We start from the raw sequence: 16,063 nt of genomic DNA, 5'->3' as shown, positions 1-16,063 counted from the left end.
AAACGGTTAAATGTGACGACTATTATATATAACGGGCGCAGCCATTTTGTACCATCTCAGTGAGTACGCCCTCTGGTGAGCTGGTGGTTACGTAATACTTAACGCATCACGTCAGGAATGAGCCTTAGAACTAGAAAAACACAATCTACCTGGTTTTTGCGGGATGATAAATAGTCATACATTGCAATGTTCTGTAATAATACACATCCCAGTAAGCCAACAGTAAGTATATCCAGCACTATATATATTATTTTTCAATACAAAATAAAATACCATTGTCAAAGTGGCTACACAACAAGTCGAAACAATTAACAATGTTTTTCCCATGCATTAACCTACGTACTGAAATGATACATGGAGTGTTTTCTTAGTTAATTGGTCTATGCTGTTAGTTGCTTCTACCTGTGATTTCTGATTGGCAATTGTGTATTTGATTGGTAACCAGACGAGCCAATTAATTGATGCTGTCTAGACACAAAATACATACCAGTATTGTGGAGTATTACCTGTCGCCCCTAAAATTGTAATGGACATGGTTTATTACTGTAAATAGTTCTGTAAAACTATTGAATAAGTAGACTTTTCCATCTACAACCACAGAACTGACCAATTACGTAGTCCCAAAGAAAATAAAATTATCACTTGCCGACTTGTATATCGTGGGTTGTCGTTTTTGCTCCAACGTAGCATATCAATAGGCGTAATAGTGTACATTTTTCCTTTGGATTATTAAACAGAGAAAAATACTATAACCCCATTTTGTTCCGTTAATGCAATTTGAAATATATTTAGTTAAATAGTTTATTATATTATTACGTCATTTATGCTGTTTTACAAGTCAGGTTGATCAAAGAGAAGCGCCTTGTCGAAAATTACTGCTTTTGTTTACACTGTACATACAGTAGATGGTCAGGAGCTGACGTCACTTCGCCCCAAGCTATCCCACCGGACGTCACAAAAACGAAACAAAATGGCTGCCCCCAGTTAGCAGGAATAATCATGGTTTTTTATTAACTCTAAAATTACGCGTTTTTCATTTGCTAAAGTGTCAGTATGTGTTGGTGGTCCGGGTATGCATCTTTCCAACACATAAGGCTCTTGTTGGAGTTGACCCTACCTTTAAAGAAAACAAACTTGTTTTGGATCTATTTCATGTTATGTACTTAATTATTTTTATTATTTCTTATTTATTGAAATTTATGTATTATTTTGTAAATTAAATTAATAATATTAATACACATTTAAAGTTTTGCAAATGTAAATGGTGACATGCTGCCTTAAAAGTAATAAAAGACTTAGTTACCATTTTGCATATTATCTTTGGGTTCTAGTGTAAAGAAGAAAATGGTGGCAAAACTTTTTTTCAATGTTTACACTTTATAACTTGAATAACATTACATACATGTAGGTAGCTTTATTAATGTCATGTATGTGTCAGTGATTATTGGTGGCCAACTATTTGTTAGTAAAATGTTGCATGTGACAACAAATCGAAAGAAGTGACATGGAGATGTTTCTTTTGTTTTTGTACAATCGTAGCATAGATTTTAAAAAAGAAGAAGATTTTTTTATTTATTTTTTGACCACTTGCCATCGGGATTGCATAAAGTAATTTTTAGTGGCCCGAATCTAAAAACCAATGGTCTATGGCATCGGGCCACTGTATTCTAGAACCTCTACATGGTTATTTTGACATTGTATAAAGGACGTGAGAAATAAAGAAAGAAAAACACAGCCAACTTGAGCTACTCCTATTAATATAGCAGTAAGGGATGTTTTATTTGTGCTTTACAATAGACATGACAGTACATAGCACAGCCTTTTATGCACCAGTTGAGAGGCATTAGTTTGGACAGGAAACTTTAAGCCAATAGAAGGTGATTAATCCTGTGACCAACTAAAGTTAATACTAGGCTTTTTATCAAGATCATTTTAGAAAAATAAGGGCCGAATTTACAAAGCCTGTTTATGCAACTACATACATTTACAAAGAAAAATGAGCGTAGTAAATCTGGCCCTAATTGTCCAATGTTCATAATTTGTTTTGCAGGGAAGTGTTAAAAGCGTACAACGTTCCGTTTGACTACCCGACTGTGATCGTGATTATGTGGAACTTTGGAGTGGTTGGTATGGTCTGTATACACTGGAAGGGCCCACTCCTCCTGCAGCAGGCCTATCTGATCGTGATCAGCGCCTTGATGGCCCTCGTCTTCATCAAGTATCTACCCGACTGGACCACCTGGGTTGTGCTAGGCGTCATGGTCGTGTGGGGTGAGTGCACACTTTGTGAGCTGATACACAATATGATATGGTTTCAAGCAGGGTTTGACAAATCCACTAGCTCTCTGTCTGGGCTAGTAAAGATTGAATTACTATAATGCACAGGGCACTAGCCAAGGCTTTTCTGTAAGGGATACTGACTTCCTCAAACATTTGTCAAATGTGTTTTGATTTATCAAATATGTGTTGTGTGACATTGAATGAATGGCAAGATCATACCACACTTACACGATGGGTGTCGTATAAAATTGCAGTCTTCATAAGATGAGGTGTAAGTCAAATTTGACTGAAAATAAATTAAGTAAAATGAACATGCAATTGTCTGTTCATTATATAACTTTTATCATTTTAGCTTTATTCTAAAAAACATACCATGGTAAAGTTATGTTTTCACACATATATGAATATTGATCTGAGCCCCATTCCATGAAGGGCTCTTAGTGCTAAGATCACCTTAAGTGCATAACCACATTATGCACTTAAGATGAGGTTATCACTAAGATCGCTTTGGAATCCCATAATCAGATGTAATATTTTCATATGTTCAATTGTAAGTGCAATACACTTACGGCAAAAGGTCTTTCCCACTGTAATAACTAGCTCGTATGTACCCGGGGGTTATGTTATTTTGGCAGTTCTACTTATGTCAATTTGTGGCATGCAAAATAATCATATCTATATCCAGATGTATTTGTATGCTTATTAGGACATATGAACATCTCCACTGAAAACACAATCTTTGCCGTATCCACTTACTATCTCTGTATGTGAACATAGCTTAAACTGTGTAATTGACTAATGATGTTATTTTAATAAATTTTATGACGGTTACAGTGACATAACTGTAGTCCCACAAATACATGACATATTCATGATTTTGACAATACTATTTAGGACCTACCATATTTCCTCTAATAAGTACCAGCCTCCAATAAGCAGCAGGTCTGTAACAAAATAAACGTCTGGCCTCTAATAAGCGCAAGGCCTCCAATAAATGCCAGGTAAGACAGCTGAAAACTGATTACTCCCTGGCATAATTTAAAAAAAAAGACCCAGAAAAAAACTTTTAAAATGATGGGTGCCTTTTCATTTAGGTTTGTTAGTGAGGGCTAATTCACTGTTTTCATGTTGCTGATTTAAGATACAGTATACTATCATTTTTAAGTTACTTTTGAGGCCTTTTCAAGCAATAACATTGTCATTGATGCTAGGCACTTTATGTGGACAAATAATGTTAATTTGTTAATTGTTTTGTTAAAGTTTAAAGTTTTGTTACGATTCGAAATTAAAGTTTAAAAATAAATAAACTTGTAAGTTTGTTTGAAAACATAAAGACTGGGTCTCCAATAAGTGCACGGTCTGCGACCATTTTGAGGAAATACGGTAATTGTCTAAACAGGTCTTTGTCTTTGCCAGTTTGAAGTAGCTTTGTAAATATAAGTATGTATGGGTATATTTAATTAATTTTTGTTAATGTTCTTGATTTTGTGTTTGGTAGACTAGTCCATTAAATTGCAGGTTACACTACAGTGAAAGATTAGGTTAATTATTTCTAAAAATATAAAAGCCGCGACATTTTCCACAGTAGGTTCACATATTGTTTACCTATATGTGTTCATATCTACAATTAATGGTTTTCAAATTTATGTCTGTAAAACTATATGTAGTTGCAGCTTTTTAAATGTTATTTAGTTGTTATTGCTACTTTTAGATTTGGTCGCTGTTTTGTGTCCCAAGGGACCGCTTCGCATACTGGTGGAAACTGCACAAGAGAGAAATGAGCCAATATTCCCTGCACTCATATATTCATGTAGGTATACTTTAAAATGAAATGTCTTTTCAGGGCTCGAAATTGGGACTAAACTATGTCCTGCTGTTGTTGTTTTTCAATAGCAGGCCAAAGGAAATATGTCCTGTTAAGATAAAAAAAAATGACCTGCCTAAAATAGGACTGCCCCAGAGATGTATTTTAGAGTATTATTGAATCACAATATAACAGAATCATGAGCTAAATAACAGATTCAGATAATTGGGTCTGCAGTTGTCTCTTGAAAAATTACCAACTTTGGGTGGGTGTGTAACAGGTGAATGTCTGTGTCACCTGGTAAGTCTAAAAAACGGACTGCTTTTTGCTGGCTGTTTCGAGCCCTGCTCTAATACAAGTGGTCAAAGGTGGAAAGTTATAGGAATGAAAAACTCACCCTTATATTGTAGACAAAATGTCTATATTATAAATGAAGCATTTAAGTTCTGGTGGAAAGAGATATACATGTGACCCAATTTAATTCACTACTGGAGCAGTTTTGTCTGTGTAAAATACAGAGGACTGAATGTGTGTAATGTGTTTTTACTTCCTAATACTGGGAATGGTTGTTTTGGTTGCAGTCAGTATTTGTTGTTACTCTATATTTTCCCTTATTTCTTTACATCGGAATATGTTCTGTTTTTATGATTTTTGTAATTGTAAGAATAATTTTTGTGTGTGAATTTATCATTGTTTAACTGTAACAAGTTTAAGTATAAAATGGCATGTTTGTGACTGTTACACTTAATACATTAACAAAACAATGACAAACAATTCTTGTATGATTGTAGCGACCATGATGTGGCAGACTGTAACGATGGCTGATGTAGATGACGCAGATAAAAATAAAAACAAAACTAAAGGAAGCCCACCATCACGTCACACAGGTTTGAATAAATCATTGTTTTTTAAATCTTGGCTTACTTTTCACAAGTTAGAAAATTTGCAGGTTTTGTCATTTACAAGACCACCAAGAATTGGTAATTAGACCTAAGGATCGATGATAATGATGCAGACTGCATTGAAGGAATAAGACAGTGAATTCATTAAAATATAGGTGGATAATAATGACTCCATTAAAATGTAGCTAGATGGTAGTGACTATTAAAATGTAGCTAGATGGTAGTAACTATTAAAATGTAGCTAGATGGTAGTGACTATTAAAATGTACGTTGATGGTAGTAACTATTAAAATGTAGCTAGATGGTAGTGACTATTAAAATGTACATAGATGGTAGTGACTATTAAAATGTAGTTAGATGGTAGTGACTATTAAAATGTAGTTAGATGGTAGTGACTATTAAAATGTAGTTAGATGGTAGTGACTATTAAAATGTAGCTAGATGGTAGTGACTATTAAAATGTACATAGATGGTAGTGACTATTAAAATGTAGTTAGATGGTAGTGACTATTAAAATGTAGTTAGATGGTAGTGACTATTAAAATGTAGTTAGATGGTAGTGACTATTAAAATGTAGCTAGATGGTAGTGACTATTAAAATGTAGTTAGATGGTAGTGACTATTAAAATGTAGTTAGATGGTAGTGACTATTAAAATGTAGTTAGATGGTAGTGACTATTAAAATGTAGATAGATGGTAGTGACTATTAAAATAAATGGAGGTGGTAGTGACTTCATTACAATATAGGTAGTTTGTACTGTCTGTCTTAAAATTAAAGTAGATGATACTTAGTAAAGGAGTTGGTTGTGTGACATATAAATTGTAGTACAGGGAGTTGATAATTACTATTTAAAATAATATTTAGATGGGAATAAATTTAATTAAGATGAAGTTAGATAATATATATATTTCATAACTTAATTATAATGAAAAAACTGTTGAATATTTGTCCTTCCTTGTTAACTTCAGAATCAACTGATTCAGAGGATGAGGGTGGGTTTACTTCCCATGTTCCACATAATAGAGCCAGTGAGTTGCAGAGTGCTCCAGGAGGTAAGATATGGACGTGTGGAGATTATTATAATGTTAGTTAAGGTGCAAATTGTGGTAACAAAATACTGGCATTACTTCTCTGATGTGGTAGATAGGTTAATCTTTAGACTACCGGATTAATTTTTGACAAAAAACATGTATATTCACTTAAATGTTTTATAAATCCATTTGTGGCCAGTATTTATGTCTATTATTCCCAATAGCAGTGGTTTTTTGACCAGAATTAAAAAAAACCTAACTACAATTCATATCCTAATATTTGTTGATTTTCGTTGTTGGTAAAATGATCAAATTTATTATCAAATTAGCTGTCAGAATCAGTTATCGATCCCTGAAAATGACCGCAACATGCTGCCATTAATGTCAAACGAAAATACTTGACAAAAAACACTTTTTGAACTCAAAATTCCAAGGTATTTTTCATTGAAAAACAACAAACAAAAGCTAGCATGCTGTCAAATAAACTGCTTCCTGTTAAAAAAAACTAACATTTCCAGTGAGTGTCGTGTGCAAAATGGTGGGAAATATGAATTGGGAAAGGCACTGTATACAGTGTACAGTAGTTCACCTGCAGTAGTCAGAAAGGTAATGGGATTGTTTTTGTTTTTTGCATTTAGACTTCTTTTTAGGTTTTTATATTAATTTATGTTCCTGTATTATTGTTTTATCTTCTGATTGTTGAAAAAAAAAAAAATTCAGCACTTATTATTTTTCTTTTGTAATTGAAACATTTTACTACATATTTAATTGGTTTAATAAATGTAATTATTTTGCTAACAGTTTAATTGGCAGATTAGTGCATAAACCTTATCTTTTACCGAATTATTATTTAATTTTTTTTACCAGTTAAACAAATTTAGAATTGTGCAATAACTTTGGGTCTATGCTGGCATATCTCTGTCTATTCTTGTATATGTTATCTTAAATATGATTGGTTATTAATTGCTCTATGAGGATTTGGTTATTCTTGTGTTTCTGCTGCAGTGTGCTCCATGTCCACAAAAGAGTTTGTGCCCAGTCATCCTCGTCATTTTCAAAAGCATGTCCGCCATGTCGAATATGAACCTACCATGCTTGCAAAATCTAATTATTTCCCTCAAATCTGTCCTGTTCTCACATAAATTATACATGATTTGTTTCCCAGCTGGCAGAAAATTGGATCTATCGATATACATAAATAAACATGGAAGTATCTGTCTCTATTCTCAGAAAAGATCATAATATTTAGTGTTGATTTTTGACGGGTGCATGACAATTCTCTTTTTAGAATGCTGGAAAACTTTCACTGGAAAATTGCAATTGCAGTTTTTTTGTATGAAGATTATTAAGTTAATGCATCTAATTATATGTGGAAAAAATACCATAATTAAAATAAATTGTATCATTTACGAATTATCGGTATGAAGTAAAGCAAAATTGATGTTGCAGATCCCATCTGTCGTCAGTCGATTGGAATTTCATCATCAATTGTCGGTTATAACTAGTTTGCACCAACCGATCCACTTCCAGTTACACAATTGGTCAGATGTATGAGAACATGAGAAGGATTTGAATTATAAGCACCGTACACCTATTGTGGTGGGGGCAAGATGTAGCCTAGTGGTAAAGTGCTTGCTTGATGCGAGGTCGGTTTGGAATCGATCCCCCTCAGTGGGCCCATCGGGCTATTTCTCGCTCCAGCCAGTGCACCATGACTTGTACATCAAAAGTCGTGGTATGTGCTATCCTGTCTATGGGATGGTGCATATAATAGATCCCTTGCTGCTAATCGAAAAGAGTAGCACATGAAGTGGCGACAGAGGGTTTACTTCCTCAATAGCTGTGTGGTTCTTAACCATATGTCTGACGCCATAACATGTATTGAGTGTGCTGTTACATAAAAATGTTTTCCTTCTTTCCATCCTTTTGTGGTGTTCACTGGCGTAGACCCTAGATATTGCTAAATTTTATCTTTAATGTGAGCTCCGTGGTCTAGTGGATAAGCTGCTGGACAATCAAGCTGACGACAGTGGTTCAAATCCCGTCAAAGCTGGCTCACACATTCATTCATCTTTCTCATCTATCACCCTCTGCCTATCATTCTCATTATCTTAATATAAAAAAAACTTTCCAATTTCTCCCACGATTTCAATCTGTTTCGACCCTTTCTGTCAATTTCCTCCAACTCTTGTCTTCTGAGCTGTCCACACCATCGCCTACCTGTCTCAACTTCCTCCACGGGTGCAGTCTCTGTGTATTTCCCTGCACCCACCTGGCATCCTCGTCCTCTGCCACTAATAAAGCTGGTCTGACCCACGGCACTAACTACGGCCGGTAGTAGGGTGCATAGTAGGTGGTTACAAGTGCCTTTTAACAATGCCAGAAGTAACTTTTTTACACTCCCTGAAGTGGTCAGACTAAGCCCACAGCTAAAAGCTGATGGGGAACGTGTGTGGCACAGATAGCCACAAGAGACGAGCACCTGTCGCGGTTGGAGAGACGAGGACTGGGATATGGAGGTGGACAGCGAAGAAGTTGAAAGATAGGAGTTGCCAGATCGGGAAGTAATAAGATGAAATTCAAAGGAGAGAAAGGAAAGGGGTCACTGGGATAAAAAAAAAAAAAAAAACCCCACTAGTACCAACAACAGTTATGGTTAAAGTTTTCCCACACAATCAGTTTTTTATCCTGCAATCACTGTATACATTGGCAAGATATAAAGACTAGATAAATCTCTCTATTTTCGGTCACTGACCAAAAATATGTCACGTGACATCAGACCGTCTCAGCTCAAGTATTTCAGCCTATATTTTCAATAAACATACTCTTTAAATCATTTGTTTAAGTACAGTAAATGCAAATAACTTTTAGTTTTGTGATAACAATACAAAACTTGTATATTTATTTATGAATTAGAGTTTAGAAACGCTTTTTGAATGTTGCAGAATGTAGCTAGCATCTTACAAAGAATGACGTCATGTATCTTGTATGACGTCATACAGCAAATGCCTTACTAGCTTGACAATACTCTGTTTGCTTACACAAAAAAGGAATAAATAATGATTTTTCGACTATTCTTGTAGGATTGCAGAATAAAAGAAATAACTGTATCCTGCTCAGGTCAAATGGCAAATGCAGCTTGGTAAAGCCTTGCTGCATTCGCCATTTTAACCTTCGCAGAATAAAGCCGATATCATAAGACAGTAACCAGTTATTCCGTATATATAATCAGTCCTAACATTGGTAATGCTCAACCGATCAATTTTTTTATATAATTGATCATCTGAATATCACTAACATCATGTAAGATTAATGTGATGAACGAATTTGAAAATGATCAAACTAAAAGCCTGTGGTGTCCAGTTTTAGAAATTGTGTAATTTAGACGTTGTACTTGACAACCATTTGATTGTCAGAAATTGAAAGTTTTCATCACTAATCATCCTCTGACTGTCCATGCATTTAAACATGATAAAAGTAGAGAACACTTAGCTAAATAACTTGGTGTATTTTGTCAGGATTTTCTTGATTGTTTTCTTATTTATTATTAGAATCAGCTACAGCAGACACTAGTGACACAGCAGCTAATGTTGACAGCGTACAAGTTCAGGAATCGACGGCCAATCAATCTACAAACAAAGAAGGTCAGCGGAAACGTCCTCGAACTGAGACTGAACAATCCGATTCACATGAAGCCCGGACAGCTGTAGCAGCGTTAGGCAACTCATCGAGCAGGAGCCAGACTCGTACAGCCGCACGGAGCCAGACTTCGGCACCCGGTCAAGATGAAGAAGAAGAAGAAAGTATGTATAATATATATTTCTTTTCCACATTACCTGTCCTCAACAAGTGCACCCCCCCCCCCCAAGAAGTTGAAATCACATCCCCCCATCTGGATTGATGGTGCTCAATTTGTGTGTAAAATCTAGGATAAATAATGATTTTCCAACTACTCATGTTGGATTTATGGATAAAAATAGCTATTCTAATCTTTGCAGGATAAACCTGGAAACGTAAGGCAGTAACCAGTTATTCTCTATGTACATATATGTCTATGCTGTAGTGCATCATGATTTTAGGCATAACATTAAATATTGTTTGTTTCCGGTCATCTGACTGACTCTAATTTTAATCTGCCTAACCTAATCTTTTTTTAAACAGTTACCAAATAATAAGGCGAACATTTACTTTGTCATGGTGATCAATTTATCATATAAAATAATTTTGCAAAGTAAATGGGTTTTTTTTACCTACCGTCCATATTTTGTTTGGCACTATTGTGGTTTTTGTCTGGCAAATGCAACTTTAAAAGGTAACACATAAGATAAAAAATGCTTATTTCATAGACTAAAGAAAAGTAGTTGGCAAATTGTTTTTCATTCACACAAATGACGAGCCATCTTTTGTTTGTTTGTGGTGTGTGATACTTAAGCAGAGGCTTGGAATTGTAAATAGAGGATAATAAACAAGTTATCAATTACTATCAAATTTGTGTCTCAAGTGAAATAATTTTCACTTGTCACAGCTTTAGTAAGTGATAAATGAAAATTATTTCACAAAGGGCATAAATTTGATAATTGGTATCGAATTTGTTAATTTATTTATTACTCCAACTATTTTTCTCTCTAAAAGCCTTTTCATATCCATACATGCAGAAACGATGTTACAAACCACTTTACATATGAGTATTGCTATAACTTTGTATTTAATTCACGTTCATAAATAAAAAATTTTTAAGAAGTTCTGTTTATTGTTTTTAAAAAATCTGTAATGAACTGGGTGAAAAATAACATTTTATTAAAAAATTTGACAATAAAACCTGAGAGGTGTAAATGCGAACTCTTGAAGCTATGTGATGTCATTGTGCATGTCATTGTGATGCCTTCGTATATATTATAATATTGACAAAGTCATTGGTTTGAACAAGCTAAATCGTCCATTTATACTGTATGTTACACCAATGTATGATAATCCTCACTGAGAAATTAGGAATTTTATTTCCCTGGTTATAATTGTCCATTGGAGTAATAAATAATATTCTTACACACCTGTTGATGAGAACACCATTATTTATAATATTAATAACGCATTGTAATAACATATATATGTCTAATAGTAATTTAAAGACAATTGGCTGTTCCTAAGTGATGACCTGGTCGAGACAGCCATATCATCCAATGAAAAAAAGTACAATTGAAATTGATAGATTAACGTGAAATCATGGCACATAAGTTAGCTACAAGCTCTCAGGGCAATAAATATGTTTTAGTTGGAAAAGACATTTTAAATTTGTTTAAAAGCCGTTTTTTGAGGATATGTAAGAAATAGAATACTACATTTGAGTCCATTAGACACCAGTTATCTTGCAAATCATTGTTTAAAAATGTATCCAACTCACTTTTGCTCATTTTAAAACAGCTTATTATAGGATAACTGTATCTAACGGCTACTTATGCTGTATCGTCAATTTATTGCATGTTTATTACATGTTTGTCACATTTTGTTTTAAATAGGAGGTGTTAAACTTGGACTTGGAGATTTTATATTTTATGGAGTACTTGTGGGAAAGGCATCCTCTTATGGAGACTGGAATACAACTCTGGCCTGCTTTGTTGCAATCTTGATAGTAAGTAGTGTATGCTTTACAAATGTTCTTTTATGTCTGTAATCCAAGATGAAAAGCCACCAATGTTATCCAGAATTCCACATTTTAATAGCACCCAAAAACTGTTCCTGTTCTCCTTTAATGACAGGGGCGAGATGTAGCCCAGTGGGAAAGCGCTCGCTTGATGCGCAGTCGAATTACAATTGATCCCCCGTCAGTGGGCCCGTGGGATGGTGCATATAAAAGATCCCTTGCTGCTAATCGAAAAGAGTAACCTATGAAGTGGCAGCAGCAGGTTTCCTCCCTCAATATCTGTGTGGTCCTTAACCATATGTCCGTAAATAAAATATGTTGAGTGCGTTGTTGAATAAACCATTTCCTTCCTTTGATGACAAGCTAACTGTGACTGCTACTTGTCAACATACTGCAAAGTTTTCACTTTTTTCTTTTAAAATATAATTTTCATCAGTAAAACTAAAACTAATTAGCGACATAGGGTAGATTATAATAAAAAGGTTATTCCAATCTTGTATGTTAATTTCCACAGTGAAGTCGGTGGTAATAATTATGGACTCTAAAATATTGGGTTTAAGTATTTTTAAGTGGACTTTGTTATAACGGAGTCCTCAAGTGGGCTATCTCACATAATACATGCTTTCATGCCTGCAAGAAGTGTTCTATTTGAAATCATTTTAATTTTGTTTTTCTTTCAGGGTCTTTGCTTCACACTTCTCCTTTTGGCCATGTTCCGGAAAGCTCTGCCAGCTCTGCCAATATCCATTACATTTGGACTCATATTTAACTTCGCCACCAGTGTTCTGGTCAGACCATTCATGGACAAGCTTACCAGTGAACAAGTCTATATTTAGCAGAGCAGTTCCTGACATTAGATGGCGATATGGCTTTGTGAGGTTACAGAGCAACACTGATAAACATTCCCCACTTTGAGACACCGATGATTCTCAGAATAATTTTTTCAGAACAAAATGTTTTCTTTTGTTACGACTAAAAATATTTATTCTAACAGATTGTACAGCTAGTACAGGCAGAGAAGTGTTTATATTTATTACCTCAGTACAGAGCCAGGCTGATGGAAGTAGATGCTTAATACATCAAAAGTCTAATTTTATAAAATATTCAGCTGGGTTGCTACATCAGCAAATTTACTAAATTTTATTAAATAGACTACAAAAATGCTCATACACATATCAGCTTTTTTTTTTTTTTTTTTTTTTTTGTGTTGAACAGATTTTTAAACATTATTCTCAATTCTTTTGATAAGCTTGTTAAAAAAGCGAAATTATCCCATCAGCAGGAGAGATGATTCATGGATTGTAAATATAAAAAAATGTGTTTATGCACAACTAGTTTGCTTGTACGCAATGAATAATTTGTTCTATAGTCCGTCCCACAAGGGACTCCTTTTTTCATACTATGGAATTTACTACAAGTTATTTATTTCTGAGCCGATTGTTTTCTAAATTGCACACAGAAATAGTATTTTTTTGTTATTTCCAAAACACTTTTACTTTTCTTCTTACATCAAACGAAACTGAAATTATTTTACAAAAAAAAAAAAGAATGTAGGAAGATGGGACGGACTAGTTTGTTTCTTGTTTTTTTTAAAAGGCATTTCAATTGGTGCACTAAAACAGAGTGTATATCTTATTCATAGTTCATTATTCATATTTCTACAAAATTATTTTAAATTGTATAATTGTTGGACAGCGTTCACCATTTGTTTTTACCAGTTGTTACAATCAAGTTTCCCACATGTAGTTACTTGTATGAAATCAGAAACTCTGTGGGTTTCTTCTTTAAATAATTAATGTTAGTAATTGTTTTGTTTATTATTAATATGTTGTATACAAAACTGACTAAATGTGCCAGAAATATATTGGCATCCCCATGACTAACTCAGAGCAGTCAAGATAAACAGTGTCAGTTAAGTTTCATTTTCCTTAAAAGTGTCAAGACTAATCAAAGGGATATGACACATTAATTCTCATTGCAATTAAACTACTGCTAATAAGTTTCTGAATTGTTTTAAAATGATTAAATTTTTTGGTAAAACAAAACTAATTATTTAATGTTTGTCCCAACTAAATAGTAGCTGTTAGTCATGTCAGCAGGTGTTACTTAACAAGTTGTAATGGAAATCCGTTAATTTTTTACAGCAGTGGTCTATTAAACCATGTTTCAGCTGTGTCCATGGTAATGTTTGTTAAACCCTGTTTTAATTGTATCCCATAGTGATTTTTTTGTTATTTTAATTCCTATTATTTTGCTACCACTGTGGCAGTTGCCACAAAATAGAGGCCCATCATACATAAGGTTTTTTAACCTTGGTAAAGCATGTACACAGTGAAAAGGTAAAGCTAAATTGCAGAGCTAAAATTTATCCTGGGTTATTTGGCCATACCAGACTACTATGTTTTTTTCTGTCTGTCTGTCTGTCTGTTGTTCATCCGTCCCACATATAGTTTCCAGACATTTTGTTTTTGCAATGGCTTAAGATAATGAGCTAAAATGTTGAGTGTAGCTTTATCATGTAGAGTTACAGATCAAGTTTGAATTTCATGGACCCGTTTTTGACAGAGTTACGGCTCTTGAACTTGGAAAATATGTTGGGCATGATAAGGGACATGTATTACTTCAGCTGTATTCTCAGAATGCTTGTTTTAACTCGACACTTGTACCAGTGTCAGACTCCACTTTTACCCAAGTTAATATTTGGTTTGCTTGTACATTGTAGATGGATCACACTGATTATATTGTAGTGTTGTGGCGGTTGCTTTTTTAGCATGTTTAAGTTGCAGACCTGAGTTTCACCCTAGACACTAAATTTGGTTAATCTACAAACCTGTAATACATCAGGATAACGTTACAAGAAAGTGAAACGAGTTAAAACTGTGAAATTCCCTCTAAAAATAGACTAGCTCCATAAGCAGTACTTCTCAGAGGTATACGTGTATGTTTATAAAATTTTATTTCATATTTTTAAACACCAGAATGATCAAAAACATTTGGATGTACGAAAATTAATAATCTAAACCATAAAATGTAAGTGATGTCTGATTTCAATGATAAAAAAAGGATCTAACAGTGAAAAATATGGGTCTGTCACTTTAAAACTGCGAAAACCAAAAATCAAAATGATAAATTAAACAAAAAAATACCAATGATAAAGGTCAATAAAACAAATATAAATTATTTTCTTTTGTAGTTTTCTTCTCTTTCAGAAATAAAGTTTTTGTTTAATGACAGCACTAGAGTACATTGATTTGTTAATAATAGCTATTAGATGTAACTACATTTTACCCTAACTAGTAAGGGATCTTTTATATGATTCATCCCACAAACAGGATAACACATACCACAGCCTTTGATATATCAGTCGTGGTGTTTAATTGGTAATACATAATTAAGCAGTTTTAAACTTCAGTGACATCATAGGCTAGAGACATCTACGTTATTTTAATTTGTTATATAGATGCAACATATATTTTACCTGGGTTAAAACACCAATGTAGACGTAATGTAATCTGGTTATAAAGGTTATCCGGTTAAAGAGGTCCGGTTCTGTACTGATCAACGAAGGGACTGAAAACATCTGGTTTTGAGGGAATTCCAATTTACAGAGGGTGTGGTTTTTGAGTGGCTTCACTGTATATAGGACATTTTTGGTATCAACATCAAAATGCTCTTTATATTCAATTCTTTCAAACTAAAAGAAATGTGCATATGACTTTGTGAGATACAAAACATTACCCAGTATGAGAATTGAAAAGCAGGTCACTTTGTAGGCCACTCGCAATAAATTTTACTATATTAAGATTCCATGACTGTAAGGCCATCTCAAATCGGATGTAGATATAGGCAAGAAATGATACTAGAGTTACCAAGAAAGTGAATCATCTAGAAAATAACAATTCACAAAATAATTTTTTTAGCAATATTGTTGTTGCTTTGTTTTGTGCATCAGCTTTACTTAAGAAATTGATCTGTATGACACAGTGTCCACAGAACGAGAAGTGTCGCAAACACAGAGTTTCTACTTAAAGAGACTGCCCTCAGTTTGCTGCAGTTGTTGAAATGTTGCAGACCAGCAGACTTTTTAATGACCGTAATTACATATTAAATATATTTTTCTGCATAAAATATTAGTGGCCTTTATATTAAATGTATTTTTCATCATCCTAGTGTTTATACTAGGTCAAACTTCATTTATTTATTAATGTATATTTTTTGTATGTATGAAAGTATTTGGAGACCAAATTCAGTTTGGGCTATTTACAAATATTAAAGACTATCAGAAACCCATTGAACAAACAAACATTGATATTCTAAACAAGAAAATATATTTAGTTGTTAAAAGATTTTATTAGTAGGAAACATCTCCGAACACAGCAAACTCTGGATAGTCCCTTTAACTGTATA

At 33.9% G+C, this 16,063-nt stretch overlaps 1 protein-coding gene across 1 annotated transcript in view; it reads left to right on the top strand.

Annotated features, from left to right (window-relative positions):
- LOC121371495 (presenilin-2-like) overlaps positions 1-15,581 on the top strand; it is a 28,072-nt gene extending 12,491 nt beyond the window's left edge. Inside the window, exons 5-11 of the mRNA XM_041497425.1 lie at positions 2,051-2,271; positions 3,992-4,090; positions 4,876-4,971; positions 5,956-6,039; positions 9,570-9,821; positions 11,532-11,644; positions 12,337-15,581. Of these exons, the coding sequence (XP_041353359.1) occupies positions 2,051-2,271; positions 3,992-4,090; positions 4,876-4,971; positions 5,956-6,039; positions 9,570-9,821; positions 11,532-11,644; positions 12,337-12,492 (1,021 nt within the window). The 3' untranslated portion in view covers positions 12,493-15,581. The remainder of the gene's footprint in view (positions 1-2,050; positions 2,272-3,991; positions 4,091-4,875; positions 4,972-5,955; positions 6,040-9,569; positions 9,822-11,531; positions 11,645-12,336) is intronic.
- The last annotated feature ends 482 nt before the right edge of the window (positions 15,582-16,063 follow it).

This window comes from Gigantopelta aegis, chromosome 4 (genome assembly GCF_016097555.1).
Source record: "Gigantopelta aegis isolate Gae_Host chromosome 4, Gae_host_genome, whole genome shotgun sequence".
Lineage (NCBI taxonomy): Eukaryota > Metazoa > Mollusca > Gastropoda > Neomphalida > Peltospiridae > Gigantopelta > Gigantopelta aegis.
This window is presented reverse-complemented; position numbering and strand designations above follow the sequence as displayed.